Source organism: Haplochromis burtoni, unplaced genomic scaffold (assembly GCF_018398535.1).
Source record: "Haplochromis burtoni strain Fernald_Lab_line unplaced genomic scaffold, NCSU_Asbu1 Contig_839, whole genome shotgun sequence".
Classification (NCBI taxonomy): Eukaryota; Metazoa; Chordata; class Actinopteri; order Cichliformes; family Cichlidae; genus Haplochromis; species Haplochromis burtoni.
In genome coordinates this window covers 95,458-114,744 of record NW_024583200.1, presented here as the reverse complement: position 1 = coordinate 114,744, position 19,287 = coordinate 95,458, and the positions used below count along the sequence as shown (strand labels likewise).

General features: G+C 50.1%; 1 protein-coding gene across 3 annotated transcripts in view; it reads right to left on the bottom strand.

The window, feature by feature from the left end:
* Positions 1 to 220: 220 nt before the first annotated feature.
* ogdha (oxoglutarate dehydrogenase a) overlaps positions 221 to 19,287 on the bottom strand; it is a 26,852-nt gene continuing 7,785 nt past the window's right edge. The window contains exons 3-24 of one of the 3 annotated variants that reach the window (XM_042215837.1): positions 18,363 to 18,554; positions 16,665 to 16,767; positions 14,460 to 14,504; positions 9,218 to 9,333; positions 8,466 to 8,620; positions 7,919 to 8,065; positions 7,479 to 7,569; positions 7,218 to 7,397; positions 6,860 to 6,988; positions 6,602 to 6,781; positions 6,299 to 6,451; positions 6,120 to 6,222; positions 5,862 to 5,990; positions 5,634 to 5,784; positions 5,282 to 5,409; positions 5,024 to 5,202; positions 4,791 to 4,862; positions 4,544 to 4,669; positions 3,526 to 3,598; positions 3,190 to 3,353; positions 2,853 to 3,007; positions 221 to 2,771 (exon numbers count right to left, since the gene is read on the bottom strand). In XM_042215837.1, coding sequence (XP_042071771.1) covers positions 2,651 to 2,771; positions 2,853 to 3,007; positions 3,190 to 3,353; positions 3,526 to 3,598; positions 4,544 to 4,669; positions 4,791 to 4,862; positions 5,024 to 5,202; positions 5,282 to 5,409; positions 5,634 to 5,784; positions 5,862 to 5,990; positions 6,120 to 6,222; positions 6,299 to 6,451; positions 6,602 to 6,781; positions 6,860 to 6,988; positions 7,218 to 7,397; positions 7,479 to 7,569; positions 7,919 to 8,065; positions 8,466 to 8,620; positions 9,218 to 9,333; positions 14,460 to 14,504; positions 16,665 to 16,767; positions 18,363 to 18,554 — 2,892 coding nt within the window. In that variant the 3' untranslated portion in view covers positions 221 to 2,650. Of the gene's footprint in view, positions 2,772 to 2,852; positions 3,008 to 3,189; positions 3,354 to 3,525; positions 3,599 to 4,543; positions 4,670 to 4,790; positions 4,863 to 5,023; positions 5,203 to 5,281; positions 5,410 to 5,633; positions 5,785 to 5,861; positions 5,991 to 6,119; positions 6,223 to 6,298; positions 6,452 to 6,601; positions 6,782 to 6,859; positions 6,989 to 7,217; positions 7,398 to 7,478; positions 7,570 to 7,918; positions 8,066 to 8,465; positions 8,621 to 9,217; positions 9,334 to 14,459; positions 14,505 to 16,664; positions 16,768 to 17,074; positions 17,169 to 18,362; positions 18,555 to 19,287 lie in introns of all 3 variants that reach the window. The other 2 variants (XM_042215839.1, XM_042215838.1) reach the window with 2 other exon arrangements.

Genomic DNA, 19,287 nt, shown 5'->3' with positions numbered 1-19,287 from the left:
ACTTATCCAGAATTTCAAACCGTGCCAGACTTCATTCAAAACTGACCCAATTTAAATTCCTTCTTCTGTCTGAAGTCCATTCACTTAATTTCACTGAATATATGAATAAATATGATTTACAATGATGTCACAGGTTGGTTTGACCCCGCAGGTTACCTGGTGTGAAATGAGTGTGCGCAGACAGCTGATGTCAGCAGTGAGGAAGCACAGGAGGCGGGGCTCCTCAGTACATACAGATTTCTTTATTGAATGAAGCAAAATAATGAGAGAACTTCCCCTTTATGAAAATAAATAAATCATTTTCTTTGTCTCGCAGAACGCCACCAGCGGCCGACCGTTTTGCCGCTCGCCGGATGCCAAACACACTAAAAACACGAGACGCTTGCGATCCATTTTGGCACGGGATGAACGCTCGCCGGAAAGGAGGGGGCGGGGCCAGAAGCGAGGGGTTAAATTAATCATCAGCAGTGCTTTTGGTTGAGTTCGTGTCGCAGACTCATTCCCCAAAGATCCCTTCAAAGTAAAAGACAATAAAATCTCAGTGTTAAGCGCTGCCTCTAAATACACACGGACACACCTGCCGATGACAGGTAAAAACCACCACCTGCTGTCTGTAGTGATTCTCCCAGCTAGCCCGCCCCCCAGCAGGGGGCGCAAATTATGCTAACGAGCATTTTAAAAAGCAAAAAAAAAGATGAACAAAAAACATTTCTGTAACTCATCAGGATTTCTGTGCGAAGAAGAAGTAGAAGACTGGGTCCTGATGATGATGAGGACGAGGATGGAGAGTTCTGTCATCACAGCTGGAGAGTGACCGTGTGGACAGTGGGGTCAAAGGTCATTCAGGCTCAACTCCACATGAACCTTTTCTAAAGCAAATCTGCATCATTCCTTCATGTTGCCATACGCAGGTTGCTGTTGCCTGTAAAGTTGCAGAAATAGAAACTTCTGCAGCAACTGTTTGACGAAGGACAGCTATCGAGCCGTGACATTGCCTGGTCACACCAAACATCTCTGCAACAAAATACCCTGAACAACCCCACCAGACTTCATTCAAAATTTACCCAATTTAAGACAAACGGTACTGAGAAGCAATCTGAGCCGCTCGTCAGACTGCACCAGACTTCATTCAAAATTCTGCCAATTTTAGATGTGCTTTCTTGTGTTGTTTGAATTCCCAGTGTTCCCTGCTGTTGGACTTTATTAGAATAAATAAATCACACAGCTGTAAACTACCAGTGTTCATCGGCTAAACTGTTCACACACTAAAACAGAACAACAGCACCAGACTCTAATGAGAATTCATCTAATTTAAGAATGCATATTATTATTATTCATGCTGTAGTTCAGTTTATTTTTCTCTCAGGTCCAACTCTGTAACTCAAACTCTGCGTATGAATCTGACGCCTTCCACACTTCAAACTTTAGTTTAAGAGCAGATTTTACTCTTTTAGACGTTCACAAACAAATACGTCAGAGTTAAACCTCTGAAACGCTCTGAACTCAGTGTTATGATGCTTCCTTCGTCTTCCTGTTTCAGACCCTCCTGCTTTAAATACATTTAAAAAGGTTTAAAAAAGTCTGAAACTTTATCCCAGGTGAGAAGAGTACGCTGAAGCTGAGCGGCCTCGGTGGCTGGGTGAAGCTGAGCCTGAAGGCGACCTCAGCCCTGACACTGCCAGCAAAGCGAGGTGGGCTAATTTAATACCAACATGTTAATAACAAGCTCCAGTTTTCCTCTGCGGGTTTTTTTTTTAAGCTTGATTTGGTGCTGCCGAAGCAGCCGAGCAGGATGCATCACTGACTCTGAGGAAAAGCTGAAAACACATTCTTAATGGACTTCTGAACCGGCTGTTTGAGAGCAGATCGGTTTGCTGTGACTTTCACTTTCATTGAACACATCAGCCTTTCCGTAATGAGCGAACTCACCTGTTGAAAGGTGAAAAAAACCTGCTCTCTGCAGCTAGCTGGACTCCCATTGCTTTTAAATAGGAAGTGCTAACAATGCTAACAGCTACTATCTGAAGACGTGAACAGCACCAGACTTCATTCAAAATATATCTAATTTAAGACCAACGTTGCTGCTTTTTGCTGCCCGTGTTTGTCCAAGAAACTGATAAAGTTTTTAAATCATAACCATATTTATGATTCAGAATAAACACTCAGATTATTTGGCGTAAACCTGCTGTTATGCCAAATTGTTGCTATTTTTAGACTTTGATTGGTTTAGTCTCAAATGTTTCAGACCTGATCAGATGATGACTGTGTATATGTGTGAATGCGTCAAAGTGCTAATAGTTGGACGTCAGTTCAGAAGTCCATTGAGAATCTGTCTGATTTTAGCTTCCCTCGGCGTCATGGTGACGTTAATGTGAGGTCTGATGGACAAAGACAGCTCAGAGAGAAAAACGGCAGCTCGTTTCGTCTTTGATGATTACGGGAATGTTTCTGTCCGTCACAAACCAGGAGAATAAAGTTTAAATTTGAATCTGAGGCTCCGCCTCCCGCTGTGATGTTCTGGTCGGTGATTTTCTGAATGGACCTCCTGCTGTGCGGTGTGCTCAGCCGTACAGAGGGCTGACTGTGTGTTGTGAGTGTGAATGGAGGCGAGACGGGTGAGGGCTGATTCCAGGTGCTGCAGGTCACGTGATCACTGCTGGTCTCTGAACGCGTCCAGGTGGAAGGCCGTGTCCAGGAAGCGCCGCAGCTCGATCAGGTGAGTGTTTTTGTTTCCTGTGGCGGGAGCGGCTGCCGGGTCTCTGCCAGCATACCTGAAACACAGAGAGGGTGTGGTCAGAGGTTGCACGGTGGTGGACAGATGGTCTGATCACGATGACGGTGATGGTGGTTACCAAACGGGCTTGGCTTTCTGCGTGGTGGTCCTGATGCGAGGCTTCACGTAGTCATAGTAACCCTGGTTCTTGTGCTCCTCCTGACACCAGACCAGGTCGGCGTTGGGGAAGCGCTCCGTCTCCGCCTTCACCTGGTCGAAGGGGAACGGGGAGAGCTGCGGGGAGAGACGGCGTGCCGTTACTGCCTGTTCACCAGCCACTGCCGCCGAGTTCTCTTTCCTGTAATCCCCTAAAGACTGTAACTAAAGCTACTTTAGAGTATGAGTCAGCTGACTCCTTTGACACCGTAAGCCCCTGGCTGCAGCCAATCAGAAGTCTCCGTGTGGCATGCGTGTACCTGCTCAATGCGGCTGATGGCCACCGTGTCCTCCAGGCCTCTGCTCTTCCGCTCTTTGGTCAGCTCGTAGTAAACCTTTCCTGTGCAGAAGATCAGCCGCTTCACGGCCTCTGGACGCTCGGCCGCCACGCCCACCTCCGGGATCAGCCGCTGGAAGTGAGTTCCTGCAGCGAGGAAGAGGAGGTGGAAGAAAAAGGGAAAGCATGGAAGAAGGATAAAGACGAACAAAAGGAAAAGACAAAGAAGAGGAGGATGAATGAGAAGTAAGGAGAGAGGGAGGGTTCAGGCTCGGTTCGTCAGAGCCGTTAGAGCTGCAGGTGTGGGTGGAGGCGTTACCGGGCAGCATCTCGTCGAAGCTCGATCGGGCCTCGGGGTGACGCAGCAGAGACTTGGGAGTGAAGATGATCAGCTGGGGACACAAACAGGAAGTTGGTCACATGACATTAGGCTGAACAGCATGTTTTCACAGGGAGACTCGTGATGAGTCGTCCACACGTCTACGCCCCCAGACTCCGCTTTAAGGCTAACACTGGTTTTAGTGTGTGTGTGTGTGTGTGTGTGTGTGATGGCTGCACTTACAGCCACACAGTGGTAACACCCACCATGTTAGTGTAGAGGCTTATAACATTGCATTCACATTTCTTTCTTTAAATATAGGAATTAATTTACAGGACAATAAATAACTGGTTTTGGTTTAGAGTTAATTCACATATCCACATAACGCTGCATTCTAAAATAAGTGCGCACATTGTAGTTTACACTGTTATGTATGATTAAACTTTTGTTTTCTGAGTTACCGTAGTTGCAGCTGTTCCAGTCCCTTGATTAAGGAGCCAAGAGGTGGAAAAGGGGCGGAGCAAGCTTTAAAGGAAGACTGCAAATTGGTTCATGCCATAACGCGGGACCATGGGGGGGAATTGGAGTTCATTATGTTTAGTTAGGTTTTGTGTGTTTTAGCCCTTCTCCTGTTTTCTGTGGGCTGGTCAGCCTCTATTTAAGTTTCCCCTTTGTCTCGTTAAGTGAGGTCAGTTTGGTTGAGTTATCAGTTGTGTTGTCAACTTTGAGTAGAGTTGTGTTACTTTGACCTCCTTTATGGGCCCAAGATTTTGATTCTTTTTGCATGAGTTAACCAATTATGTTTTTTGGGTTTTTTTTTTTTTTTTTTTTTTTTTTTTTTTTTTTTTTTTTTTTTTTTTTTTTTTTTTTTTTTTTTTTTTTTTTTTTTTTTTTTTTGGGTTAAATAAAAAATTTTTTTTTGGACTTTAACCTGTGCCTAAGTTTCCTTCACTGCTCGGTCCATCACATTGTTGTGTGTGTGTGTGTGTGTGTGTGTGTGTGTGTGTGTGAGGCTCACGGGCTTCCTGAAGGGCAGCAGGATCTGCCGTCGGAGAACGTGGAAGTAGTTTGCAGGCGTTGAGCAGTTCACCACGATCCAGTTACAGTCGTAGAGCTGACGCACGGCGAGGTCCTCGGTGATGTTCTGAGGGACAGAAACCAGCATCAAAACACACACAGCACACACACACACACACACACACACACACACACACACACACACACACACACCGCTCTGAAATCACTGCTCTGTGTGTGCGTCTCACCGGCAGGACGTCGGGGTCATCGTTGCACATCTGGAGGAATCTCTCGGGACGAGCTGACGAGTGTTCGGGACCCTGAGGAGAACATTCAGACAGAGCAGCGAGCACGTGTTGATTATCAGAAATAAACGATCACAGATCAGGAACACTGATCAGCTCAGACTTATCGACACTGTGTTGTCTTTGGTTTTCAGTCAGTGAGGAGGAGGAGGAGGAAGGTGCGGCGGCGTCCTCACCATGCCCTCCATGCCGTGCGGCAGCAGCAGCACGATGCCGTTCTGCCTCACCCACTTGGCCTGCCCGGCGCAGATGAACTGGTCGATGATGCACTGCGCCGTGTTCTGGAAGTCTCCAAACTGAGCCTCCCACAGGATCAGAGCGTTCGGGCTCGCCATGGCGAATCCCAGCTCGAAGCCTGCAGACACAGAAACAACCATCAGGCAAAAACACAGACGCTATCGATGACGCATCATCTGTGGAGAGCGAGGACTGACCGAGCACGCCGTACTCTGACAGCGAGCTGTTGCAGACGGTGTACGGCGCCTGGTCCGGGGACAGGTGGTTCATGGGGATGCAGGTCCTCTTGTCCACGTTCTGGTCGTGGAGGACGTGGTGACGGTGGCTGTGAGGGGACACACAGAGGACACCCGTCAACCACCCGCGCTCTGCGCTAACTTGCTAACGGCGTCAAGACGAGCAGACCGAGACGATCGGGGGCGTTTTCCGAGCCGCTCGTCTCCTCCTGACGTCACGCCATCAGTTTATTTTGTGTCGTGGTTTTTCGCTTCTTTAGCTCTCTCTGCTTTGTGTGTCACATGCCGCTGCCAGACACGCCTACAGGTTTACCTGAAGGTCCCGCGCTCCACGTCCTGCCCCGACAGCCTGATGTGGATCCCCTCTTTCAGCAGCGATCCGAAGGCCATGTACTCGCCCAGGGCCCAGTCCACCATCCGGTTCTTCACCATCTCGGCGCGGCCCTTCAGGATTCGGCTCAGACCTGCGGCGAGAAACGACAGCGTCAGCTGAACGTCTTCGTTCCCGTTTGCCGGGTCAGAAGGCGGTGCCGTTCTCGACCTCCGTGGATGGTGAAGTCCTCCACGGGGACGGACGAGGCCGCCTGTCCGATGTGGTTCAGGTTGTCTTCGGTCAGGCCGGTGGAGGGGCAGCTCATCGACTTTGGTTGACCGTCCAGGGTGAAAAAACCTGAAAACAGCGAGTTTAAAGGGTTAACAGTCTGGAGCTGAACGCCAGAGTGAAAACAACGTCCTGAGAGTTGAATCTGTGCGATCAGGAAGCTGACAGTGACTCGACCCCGCTTCCTCGCCCTCTCACCGGGCCACGGGGAGTCCAGCCAGTGCTTGATGTGCAGGATCTTCTCGTCCTTGGAGCGAGCGTACGCCTCCTCACAGATCTTATCGTACTTGGCGATCTCCTCCTGCAAACAGACAAACGTTCAGGAAGTGACATCACGGTGACCTGTAAGCAGGATTCGCCTGGTGGGCGAGTCCTACCTCATACTCCTGCCGGCTCACGGCTCCCTCTGCGATCAGCTTCTCGGCGTATTTCTGCAGGACCGGCTTCTGCTTCTTGATCTGCTTGTACATCAGCGGCTGAGTGAACATCGGCTCGTCCATCTCGTTATGACCCATCCGACGGTAACACACCTGCACACACACACACACACACACACACACACACACACACACTGTAAAGACTGTTTCCAGCTGTGTGAACAGGTGGGAGCAAACTCCAGATGTCGGCGATCAGCTTTGAAAGCTTCGTGTCAGAGAGTGTTTGTCTGCGTCTTTACTGACCAGGTCGACCACGACATCTTTGTGGAAGGTGGCTCTCCACTCAGCCGCCACCTTGCAGACGTAGATGACGGCTTCGGGGTCGTCGGCGTTCACGTGGAAGATGGGAGCGTTGACGACACGAGCCACGTCTGTGGGGTACGGCGAGGAGCGGGCCATGCGAGGGTCGGTGGTGAAGCCGATCTGCAGACACGACGACAGAGAGGTGTTTGCACGGCGGGCTGCGTTAGCGGCTCACGGTCTGTTTCTTTGTGGCGTTACCTGGTTGTTGACCACGACGTGCACGGTGCCGTGCGTGGTGTAGGACGGCAGGTCGGACAGGTGGAAGGTCTCATAGACGATGCCCTGACCGGCGAACGCGGCGTCTCCGTGCAGCAGGATGGACATCACCTGCGCAGAGAACACATGAACTTAATGACACTTTGTCAGTCTGTGATTGGTCGAAAGCTCGTCCTGCACAGAAACACCTCCAACAGTTTCCAGGAAAAAAAACAAGCCTGCGCTGTTTACCTGAAGGTCGAGTCTGCTCTGAGCTAGAAAAACTACCTGGACCTGTAACAGTATCTTCACAGTGCAGTATCTCTACTATAAAGTATCCGAGTACTTCCGCCAGACTTACTCTTTTCCCGTCTGTGTCCCCGCAGTAGAACTGGTCAGCTTTGGTCTTTCCCTGAACCACGGGGTCCACGGCCTCCAGGTGAGACGGGTTCGCTACCAGAGACAGCGTGATGTTCCTGTCCGTCACGCGGTTGATGCGGCGATGGTACATCCCCAGGTGGTACTTCACGTCGCCGGAGCCCTGAGGACAACCACGACAGGTTGGATCAGACGGGGAAAGAAAATCGAGAGTAAACGAACAAACAGCAGTAAAAACAGCGACCTCATCAGCTGCTTCCAGTTTGGAGTCGAACTGACAGAAGATCTGCTCCAGCTCTTTCCGGATCACGTTGGCCAGGACGTTGAGACGACCCCTGAAAGACACAGAGGCCATCACGGCGCGCTCGCGGCGTTCGTCTTCACACAGGTGTGAGCTGAGCCTGTATTTATTTACTCTGTCGTCTTTGACTGAAGCAGAAATACATTAAAATTAAAAGCCAACATTTCAACATGTTTGTGCTCCGACTCCTGTCTTCAGTGCGTCACTGTCGGGCTGCTGCTTTTGTAACCTTGAGGAGCGCTGACGCCATCAAACTCGCTGATTGGATGCAGATTTCTCCTGGAAGCTGCTGCCTCCTTTCTGATGACATCACGCAGGTGTCATCGACTGTGGAGCGGCGTGCGTGCGGTCAAGTAACAGAGAACAGCAGCGTGTGGTTTTACCTGTGGGGCATTCCCATGATGACGTTCTCCACGCCGTTCTCAGACGACTTGTCGATGATGGTCTTCAGGGCGGGGATCAGAGACTCGCAGCCCTCCAGGCCGAAGCGCTTCTCTGCAGACCACTTCTTCTGCAGGAACTCCTCAAACCTGAACACAGGCAAACACGCCGGTTATTCCCAACGCAGACTGCAGATTCGCTTATTGCAGCCGCACCGTGTTTCCCAACGACTCCGTGTTGCAGTGGCAGATTTCACAGCAGACATCCCATCGATGGGACCAGCGTGAGGATCAAACTGGTTATGACTGAAACACCAGAGCACTGAGCTTCTGTTTCTCAGAAAGCTGAGGTGACTGAAGTGGCGGGCTTGAGTTTCGCTGCGGGTAAAACCACCACAAGCTGTCAGAAACGGCTCGTGGTGGTTTACGATGCTGACGCACCTCAGGGTTCATCTTTGGGTCTTCTGTGGCTTCTCCCTCCTGCTCCAGCTTATAAAATCAGTGTGTGGATGAATCTGCGTGAGGGACCTGAGTGTGTGGGGGTTCTGACCTGGTGGAGCGGACCATGCGGGCCAGCAGCGTCCGCTTCTCCTCCAGAGTGAACTGCATCACGCCCGGAGTCTCAAACTTCTGCCTGATCCACTGACACTGATCCAGGTCGTTGATGAACATGAACTCCACCCCGATGTGCTGACAGTACGCCATCTGCACCGACACACGCACACACACGCGCACACGCGCACACACACCGCACACACGGACACCACGCCACACACACGCAGCCGACACACACGCGCACACACACGCACACACACGCACACGCACACACACACGCGCACACACACAGCACACACACACGCACACACACACGACACACACACACCGCACACACAGACACACACAGCACAGCACACACAGACACACACACACGACACGCACACACACACGCGCACACACACGCGCCACACACACGCACACGCGCGCACACACACACACGCGCACACACACACGCGCACACACACACACGCGCACACACACACACACACACACGCGCCACCACGCGCACACGCACGCACACACACACGCACACACGCACAGACACACACACACACACACACACACACGCACACACACACACACACACCACACACGCGCACACACACACGCGCACACACGCACACACACACCACACACACGCACACACACACGCACACAGTCATTGTCCTGAATAATTTGCCTGTAAAACATTTCAACTGCTCATTTCCACTTCCTGTGTGTGTGTCTGTGTGTGTGTGCGTTCACCTCCAGCCGGCGGATGATCTCCTTCAGCGGTAGCACGCTCTCCGAGCCGCCGATGAAGGTGGTGGTGGGAAGCCGGAACACTTTTTCCAGGTCCGACTCCTCCAGACCGTAGAAGCCTACAAGTCCCATGAAGCACCACGGAGCAAGAGGGGAGGGGGAGGAGCAGGAGAACGAGGAGAAAGAAGGGAGGAGAAGAGGTGAGACAGAAAAACGTGTACAAGGAGTTAGTGATGAAGACAAGTTTTAATCAACAGAAAGGGGGAGATTTACACATGCAGGAGGATGAGGAGGAGCAGGGGAGGAGGTAATAGGGTAGGTTAGGGTAGTCAGGGGTTAGAGGGAGAGGAGGAAGAGGGAGGAAGCAGTGGTTAAGGGGGGGGGTGAGGAGAGCAGGGGTAAGGGGGGGGTGTGAGGAGGAGCAGATGAAGAGGAGCAGGCGGAGGAGGTGGCATTAGAGTAGTGGAGGTTTTAATGGTTTTAGGACAGCAGAGGAGGTGGTGTTGTGGGTCCAAAACAAATAAAATAAGTCGTTAGCGTCGACAGTTTAGACCAATCAGCAGCCTGAAAGCTCGACAGACCGCCTTCATCATCATCATCATCGCTGCTGCAGCACCTTCACAAGAACAGCAGCTTCAGTCCACTGAGGCGCCGCAGGTTTCTCCACCTGAACCTGCAGGACGTCTGTTTGAATCATAAGGACGTGAATACCGTTTCACACCGCTTCCTAACAAACGCTCGCCGTGTGACGGTCAGACCTGCTGCGGCGTGCAGCCGTGAGCGTAGGAAACTATTGGAGCGCGAGCTGACTGAGGCGTGAGTAAAAACACGGCGCTGTACAGGAAAGGGTGCGTTTGATTCATTAGTGCAGCGAGACCCATTCAGAGCTGATCCTGTGGTCACAGCCGGCTCGTCGCGCCGCACGCCACTCGTCAGGTTGATGAACTGTTACTGACCCTCACGTCTGTGGGCGTCGCTTCAACATGCTGTAACGGGTGACTTCCTGCAGCAGCCGAACGCTGCACAGCTGCTATTCTCAAATACACAAGCTCACAGACTCGGGGTCAAACGGCGTCACTGAAGCGGGGAAAACATGAAAGTTAAAAGGGAGTTCTTCCTTCCTACGGTCGCCAAAGTGCTTGCTCATACGGGGTCACATGATTGTATTATTGTAGAGTCTACCTTGCAATATGAAGCCTCGGGGCTGAAACCTTCAGGATGTCATCATTGATTAACGTGATCAGATATAATCTGGTGAACACAGTGAGACAGTTTCAAACTCGGACTCCGTGGGGTTTGTGAGGATCTCCGAGCTCCTGTGCTCTGAAACAGAAACACCAGGAGCGTTTCTGATGACCTGCGTGTCGGCGCTGGTCTCCGATACGAAACTCCACGTCAGCACAGCGATAAGCTGAAGAAGCAGTGATGACAGAACGGGATCATTTGACTTTAAACTGATTCTGGGACGTTAGGGGAGGAGGTGTGATGAAGTTGGAGGAGCGTCTCTTTGAGCACTCGTCCTGTCTGCAGTCTCACTTCAGGCTCAGCCAATCAGAGAACCCGCACACATGCAAAGGAGCCACTCAAAAGGCTCAATCTACCTCACATAGCAAAGCAGGATGTCCCCATGGACGCTCGGCTGACAGCCCCCACAGACCACCACCGGCGCCCCCACAGACCACCACCGGCGCTCCCACAGACCACCACCGGCGCCCCCACGTCTGCCTTCTCCTGAGTCTGTAAGCATTTCTGTCGGTCTGTGCGACCATTGGTCTGTAGTAACTGTGTGTGTCGTGCCCTCCTGGACTGAACTCCCTTTTCATCCACCCGTTTTCTCTTTCTAAACATTTCAGCCTGTCATTGCTTTTGTACTGAAAGCAGTTTATTACTTTAAAGCGGGGCCTGTGTGTAGATAGAGTAGATGTAATGCTGCCCCATGTGTGCAGGTCTGAGTGTGTGCTGCCATCCTGACGTCTGTTTCAGGATCTTTCATATTTTGAGGAACAAACCTCAGACAGCTGCTAAACTGACCTCAGTGAAACATCTGGAGCTGCAGCTCAGATGAAACGTGCTGAGGATGTTTTTTACAAAGCACCTCTGACGTCTTTGTTCTCGAGTAAAAACAGAGGCTCTGTCCTGAGGTCAGTGCTCAGTCCCTGCCCTCTGTGACAGTAACAGCTGGACTCAGACCAGTGTGACCTGTGGAGCACCAGCGGGCAGTTTACGCACAGCTTCTTGCTGCTCTGTGCAGTTGTCCTGCTGAGACAGTCTGACTGATATATTCTGTTTCAGGTCGGCTTTGAACCTGGTGACAGGGCTGGAACACACAGGCGGAACACTTTCTCCTCCCAGCCTCGATTTGGGGCTCAGTAACATTTTTTTCATGCTTCTGTCCAAAAACATGAAGCTAAACTTGAGGAAACGGGATCGACGCACTGAGCTGAAACACGCGCGAGGTCACTGACATTACACGACGTGAAGCAGCGTCAGTGCTCAGATATCAGTAGGGCTGCCACGATTAGTCGAATGTCAAAATCGTCGACGACTAATTTATTAGCCGACGCGTCGTTTGAAGCTTTGTAAGATCCCAAAAGACGCAGGAATAAGTAGCAGGATTTAAGAGTGTAATAACGGACTGAAACAGAAGATGGCAGCACTGCATGTACAAGGATGCCAGCTGCCGTTAAACCCCGAAGAAGAAGAAGCTGTGTCCCAGAATTCATAGCGCGGCCCAGCTTAGTTTCCAACAATGGCGGCAGCTAGTTAGTTTTAATGTTACTCTTATTATTCTTTCTGGGTCACAAAATAAACGTTTAACATATTTTCAGGCGAGAATGTAGCTGTGTAAACCTCAAATATCTGCTCAGTTTATCAGGACACCACATATTTTCAAAAGCGCTCCGACGTTTTCGGAGACGTCTGTTACCCACTAGCTCGATAGCTAGCCGGGGGCTAGGTCACTAGCGCCGTGAGAACACCGGACTCCCGGCAAATCGTTTTCAAACCCACCGCCGTCTTTCGCTACTCAGGTTAAACATGATATATGAGTCACTTAGATAACTTAAAATGTTGTTGTTTGGCTTTTTTAGTATTTTATTTGTTCCTGAGTAAATCGGTTTGGCTGAGATTAAAGTTATAGTTTTTACACAGCTGAATAAACGTCAAGCAGACAGCTGATTATCAGAAGTGTGAGATGCTGGAGAATTTACTCCGGTGTCCTGTTATATTTTAGATAGCAAGGAGTTTATTAAACTTCACCGAAACAATCTGCAAATTTCATTAAAATTTAATAAACTATCATCTTGTCTTTATTTTTAGTTAGCACAGACCTTAAACACTTAAAGCTGTAAGCTAATGATAGTTATATAAGAGCAGATGCTGCTGGTGCAATAAGCTGTACGTTTTACTCCAATGGATGATGATCTGATTAGTCGACTATCAAAATAGTCGTTTGTGGCAGCCCTAGATGTCAGACGCCCCAAAGACCGATCCAGACGTCACTGCAGTACATTTACAGATTCATAACCAGCTGCGTCTACAAGGACAGTATGGCAGATCTGTGACATCATACACACCCCTGCTAATCAATAACACCCAAATATCCCAGAACTTCACTCACTGAAACTGCAGCTCAGTCTTCTTAGACGGTCTGTTAGTACAGTGAGCTCACAGCAGCCATGTTATTGGTAATCTGATGTCACTAAACAGGGCAGCTTTATCTAAGCCCCTCCCCCTGAGCACCATGTCTGTTGTAGAGCATTGCTCACTGCTGACTGGATGAACGCTTTCGACGTGCGACATGTATTTTTCATCTGGACGGGTAACTGATGCAAAGCGCTACATAGCTAGCTTAAACAAACTACCTGTCAGGCGGGGTTAGGAAAGGTGTGCGCGCACATTTGTGCCGTACTCTGAGCGGCCAGGCAGGCGTATCCCAGTAGATCTGACATCACATGAAAGCTATGGATTAGCCTAGCAGACACCTAGCAGCTACAAAAAGAGGCCACGCCCCTAAAAAAACCCTTTAATGCTAATGTGAGCTGTAACATCATCCCGACCCAATTATCCACAGAGTTTGTGTCTCAGGCTGCTGGACACGTTTAACATTGGGACTGACTCGCTGCTGCCCCGGCTGGATGCTGGAGGAACTACCGCGTTGCTTCTTTCAGGGTTCGCCTTAATTTTCAGCATCGCTGAACATCACTGTAGTCTGTGCAGGAGGTGAGCTTCAGTTACCTGTTAAACTGAACAGTGACATCTGCCAGCAGGGAGGAGCTGCCCAGTAACAACACCCTGATTTTATTAATAACCAGTATATAAATATGTTTAATCCACGTGGACACATCTGCATCTGAGGACAACTTTTTGGGATTTCCTTACCTGGATGATGGAGCATGCATCAAGCCATAGTTCAGAGCACATTCAGAGTCAGGCCCAGACACTAATGAACATAACGGTGAACTGTGGGACAGAGTGGGGGTCAGCACGCTAGCAGCAGCTAACAAAGCTGAGCACAGGGGACCCTGAGAGGAGGCGGAGCCTGTCAAGTCAGACGGGATGAACTTCCTCTCAGTGTTTCCTGTGTGCTGCTCAGGCTACAGGGAGATTTCACCGTGGTTCAGCCCACTGAGACAGAATCCACAGGAGTAAAGAAGCAGCAGAGTCTGAGACATTTCAGGCAGACGATGCTGCCGGCGTGACCGTCTGCACGATTTTTATTTTCCCGTCTCACCTGTTGATGCTCGCTTTCTTTCTAAAAAACAAAACTAACTGATGTCACATTTACTGAAACTACAGCAGCAGGTGAAAGTGATAAACTGAGACATAAAATTACAGTTTATACTCTGCTTCATGAAGACATATCCCTCTAATCATGTGATTATTTATACATTTGTCTGGGTGCACATTACTGCCCAACACAGGCCTGCAGGTACACTCTGGCCAGGTGAGCGTGGGGCTGGTGAGAGGATCTGAGGATTGCAGCTGCACATGTGAACATGCTTCCAGTTTGGTTAAACCGCTGCAAGGTCACAAACGTGCTTCAACTCCTGCACAAAGACAGAATCAGATGCTGAACCAGATGAAATCTCTCCGCAGCGCTGCGGCGCCCTCTGCAGGAGCTCAGGAGCCCGCCGTCTGCTGCGTTGATGCTTTCAGCTCCTGCAGATGTTTCCTTCAAACTACTGCACTGACAAACTCCACTACAGATCAACTACTGACTTCACAGCAGTGCTGGTTCTCGTACCTCCGACCGTGAGAATGTGCAGCCTCTCCTTGAACACAGCCACGTCTGGACGGGTCACCAGCAGGGGGCAGCAAAGGGAAGAGACACCCGGACACCATTAATGACCTGCAACCCCCTTTACACACCACCAGCACCAACACCACCACACCGGCCTACAGCCTCATCAGCGCAGCAGCCGCCCCGCATCTCGCGTCTCCACCACCGTCTGACCCCACGATCAAAGAAGAAGAAGGAGCAGTGGAGAAGGAGAGACACATGTAGCGCCATGCTAAGGTTAAACAGCGTCGCCACAGCCGTCCCACACCGAGGCCATTCAGGTCACCTTCAGACGGACTACTTCCTGGGAGCGCTAATACAACAAACTGAACATGGCACACAGAGCAGCTCGAGAGGGGGCGTGTCCTGATGTGTAACAGTGGGTGGAGTCACAGCTTCAGGGGTTTATTTAGCCGCAGACAGTGAGGCGAAGCCACAAACCTTTGATCTTTGACTTCCTGTTTCCTGTTTCTGACGACACAGATTGAAGCCGAAGCTGAATGTTAATGAGCCGTTAGCAACATTCAGACTGCGAACAAACAGGAAGTACTGCTTTATCCTCGTCTTCCACTGTGGTGGTTTAAAAGAACCTGGAACCAGGACTGCTGTTATTTAATAAATGTCCTGAGAGGAAGACGAGGAAGAGCTCTGAGACGGAGCGTCTTAGACTCACGGTCATCTTGGCGGGGTTTCAGGTCCAAACTTGCAGGAAAAGATCTGAGCAGGATTAGCAGTGGAGGAGCGCTCTGGCTAACGTGGTGCACAGCCAGGCGTCACGCAGCAGAAGCTCAACTACAGCAGCAGCCCGCCGCTGCCCAGAGACTCCGACGCCGCGTTTTTCATCTTCAGAAAGATTCTGTGATCTTTGGCAGGTCTCGTGTTCACACTGGGCTCCGTGAACGCGTGCGTGGAGGAAACGCTCGGACAGCTCGCGGGTCGCTCGGTTTGAATGAGAAGCTTTAATAAACGAGTGTCATCATCCACGCCGTTTCTACACGGCCCGCTGTGGTGAGTCTAAACGAAGCGAGCGCGAGCAGACCGCTGATTGTTCTGGTCACCAACAGATCGCTGCGGCCCAAACAGGAAACCGAGAATGCTGCCCTTCAAAGTAAAAGCTGCGCCACAGTTCCAGATATCCTACGACTCCACGTGGAGTCAACGATGGGCGACTCGCGTCCAACAGAAACGGACTCAGGCGGCTGAGAACCATTAAAGGCTTCATCCTGCTGAATCACTAATGCCGATCGTGTTTTCCAGCGGAGAGGAGCTCTGAGTCTGAGCGTGAGGTCTGAGGCAGTGAAGCCGGTTACCGCCAGGCCTCCTGGAGCCACACCGAATCAGGACGTTTTCTACAGAGGCCCTGAGAAAGCTTTCGGTCCTCGGCGGGGACGTAATCACCTTCAGGAAAAAGGACGTTCCCCTTTCATTAAAAACACCTTCAGTCAGGCTTTTTAGATCTCAGAGAATCATCCAGATTTTAAACTCGGGATTAGGATTGTGTCAATGTTTTCAGTGTTTCCCACAAACTGAAGAAAACCATCCACACTTCAACAGAGCGTGGAGGAGAGACTGCGACTACACACCACCACCGAGAGTTTACACAGACGCAGGACTGAACCTCTGATCTGGTAAATGCTGTTTATTACAGAGTAACAGCGCTGCAGCCTCACTGTGAACCACATGATCAGAACCCGTGTCACAGTTTGAGGGTTACAGCCTTAAGCTCTTCGTTTTAATTAAAATATCATATTTAAACTAAAATAACAAAAAAATAACATTTAGTTTGTTTGTTAAATGAACTTAAATGATCACAAGTGTCACAAACATGTGATGATCCAGACTGATGAATAAACTGGCACTAACGTTCACGTCAGCACAGCCGTGCGGTCTCTCCTCACGTCTCCGTGTGGGAAACACTGAAATGATTTGAGGTTAATTCTCGGACCTTCATCACAGAACGAAGGTCTTCAGATGTTAGATGAGGAAGAACGATTCAGTTTAGACAAAGAATAAAATCCTGAAACAGAGCTCGATTTAAAAACAGAACGTTATCGTACAGCAGAAGAAACTCTTCTGCTGTACGATAACGTTTCAGAGACTCCTCCAGCCAACGAGGAGGAGCGCTGAACACACGAAGAGGGGGTCGATTTCTGAGGGTCAGCTCCTCACCCAGCTTGTCGGAGGACGTGATAATGTCAGTGGGGACACACGAATCCAGATCGGCGTCCATGATGCCGAGGGGGTCCAACTGGGCCACGTGGTGCCCTCGGATCTACAGGAAGTGACAACAGCACAGAGCCCACCCAGGGCAGGAAGGGGGGGGTGAGAACAGGGTGAGATGAAGGAGGAGGAGGAGGAGATGCAACCAAATAACAGACAGAGGATGAAGAGCGGAGCAGATGAGAAGCAGGATCGAGGGAAGAAATCAGAAACGGGAGAAACGGTGAAAAGTTAGGAAAAACAGGAAGTGTTAGAGAGGAGGAGGAGGAGGAGAGAGGGAGGAGGAGAGAGGGCGGGTGGGAGGGAAAAGCAAAGTTAACATCACGGTCTGTTTGGTGGTTTAGTTGCGGCGCTCTCACCAACATCCTGGAAGCCGGCATTCACCGGAGCGTCATCAAAATTCACACAGCTGATTCCCAGTGGATCCAGGTGGGCATTGTGATGACCCATCACCTGAACACACACACACACCACAACAGGAAGCTCAGGCCCTCACAGGTCCTTATGACAGCGTCACGTCACGTCAGGGTCAGGGTCAGGATTCGGGCTTTAATCCAGCCGGCTGCACTTCCTGTTGCTGCAGAGTCACTTTGAACTTCCCATGTTGTTGCAGTATATGAATGACTAACCTCGTATTGTGGATGGATTATCTCAGTTGTTCTCCTGACTGAAGTTTGGTCTGTTTACAGCATCCTGCCATGCGACTGTATTTGTCTCTAACCATCAGGAACCTTCACGTTAACTTTTATCGAGTGGAAAAGTGTTAGTGTTCATCCTCCAGCTTCACTGTGTTTATGCTAACATAGCTGTTTTGCTAGCGGTCACGTAGCACATCATTATATAGCAGCTAGCCCAACTTCAGTAACTTTACAAACACCACTGCTGTTTAGTTTAAAGTCTTCATCTATGTTGGACGTGACAGCAGAGCTGTACGTTTGAATTCTTTCAGAAATCTCTCAGTCAGAACATGCTATATCATGCTTAGGTGGAAGCCAGCGAGCTAACTTCCTGCTAACTTCTAACTCTGTTAAATGTAATAATCCTGTTTTCATGGATGTTAAACTTCATAGTTACACCTGGTAAAGCAGCAACACTGATCATTTTATAAAAGATGAAAGAATTTAGACAGTTTTAACTCTCAGTGTTCGTTTGACTTTGGGACCTGAAGCTAAGTCGCACTAAAACATTTTTGACCGATGTTTGAGCGCCGTGTAGCACATAAAATCAGTTCGAGGTCAGTAAGCACAACCAGAATTCATACGTAAGGCTCACTGTTGATTTTTGAGAAAATTAAAGGATTTTAAGTGCGCCTTAAAATCCTTTAAGCACATGTTTCAAATTACACTGTGATATGGATTTTAGGCCATATCGCCCAGCCCTACTGTGGATGTTGTCGACACTCTGCTCTGATGGATGCTGATCATCAATTATTGATCAGGCTGAGTTTGTGTGACCTGTGAAGACCTAAACTCACCACACCAACGTCTCCATCAACAAACAGCAGCCATCAATAAGCAGGTGAACAAACAGGAAAACATTTTACAGCACAGGCTTCACTCTATCAGTAGCCAAAGGTCAGAGGTCACTGACAAACACAGGCTTTTCAATAATCTTATGGATGCATTGATCGTGTTTGTGTGTGTGTACCTGGTAGGCCCTGATGAGCGACTGCACAGCCAGGTGATCCTCCACCAGCTTCTCCACGTTGGGCTGAGCTCCGACCAGAGAGGAGAGCTGGGGGGCGACGAGGCTGGACGCTGCAGACAGCCCCAGAGGAGACTGGTAGGCGGCGCCGGGAGGAGCGCCAGCGTTGGCGTTCCGGAAAAACACATCCCACGACTGCAGGAGAGGAAGAAGAGAAAGATGTTGATGATGCCATGAACAAGGCTCAGAGATCCTGATCTTACTGCACTGAAGGCACCTCAGCGCCTGCTGTTGCTGTGTGTGCTCTATAAGTAAGAGAACTTCCTGTGGTGGGTGGAGTCAGAACAGCTAACCGACAGATAACCAGTGCTGAGTCAAACATGGACGCAGCATTATTTATGGCGTTTGACGGTTGACCTCAGAGACGCTCAAAGCTTCGATGAAGGAAGAGGGAATCTGAGGGCACGCCGTTTCACCATCAGGAGGTCAGAGGGCCTTAATGAGCTCTGCTCTACATCACGCCGTTTCCGTGGTGACCAAACACAAACACCAGACTCCTCCACAGCGTGAGACTGACGAAGTCACACAGGAAGCTTTAAAGCCATCACAGCGGGTTACGCCTGCTGAGTCACAAGGTGGAGCGCGTCCAGATCCCGGCTGACTTTTACACACTTCAGTTGTTCTGCGTCAGCGAGCACCCACCCCACAGTACACTTTACTTCCTGTGTCCAGCTAGCAGGCTAAGCTAATAACAGCAAGGTCACGGTGTCAGGTCGTTACATAACAGATGTGACATGTCTCACTCACACACACACACACACACACACACACACACACACACACACACACACACACACACACACACACACACACACACACACACTGTACCAAGAGGAGTGTGTGTGCACCTGTTTAGATATCTTTGTGG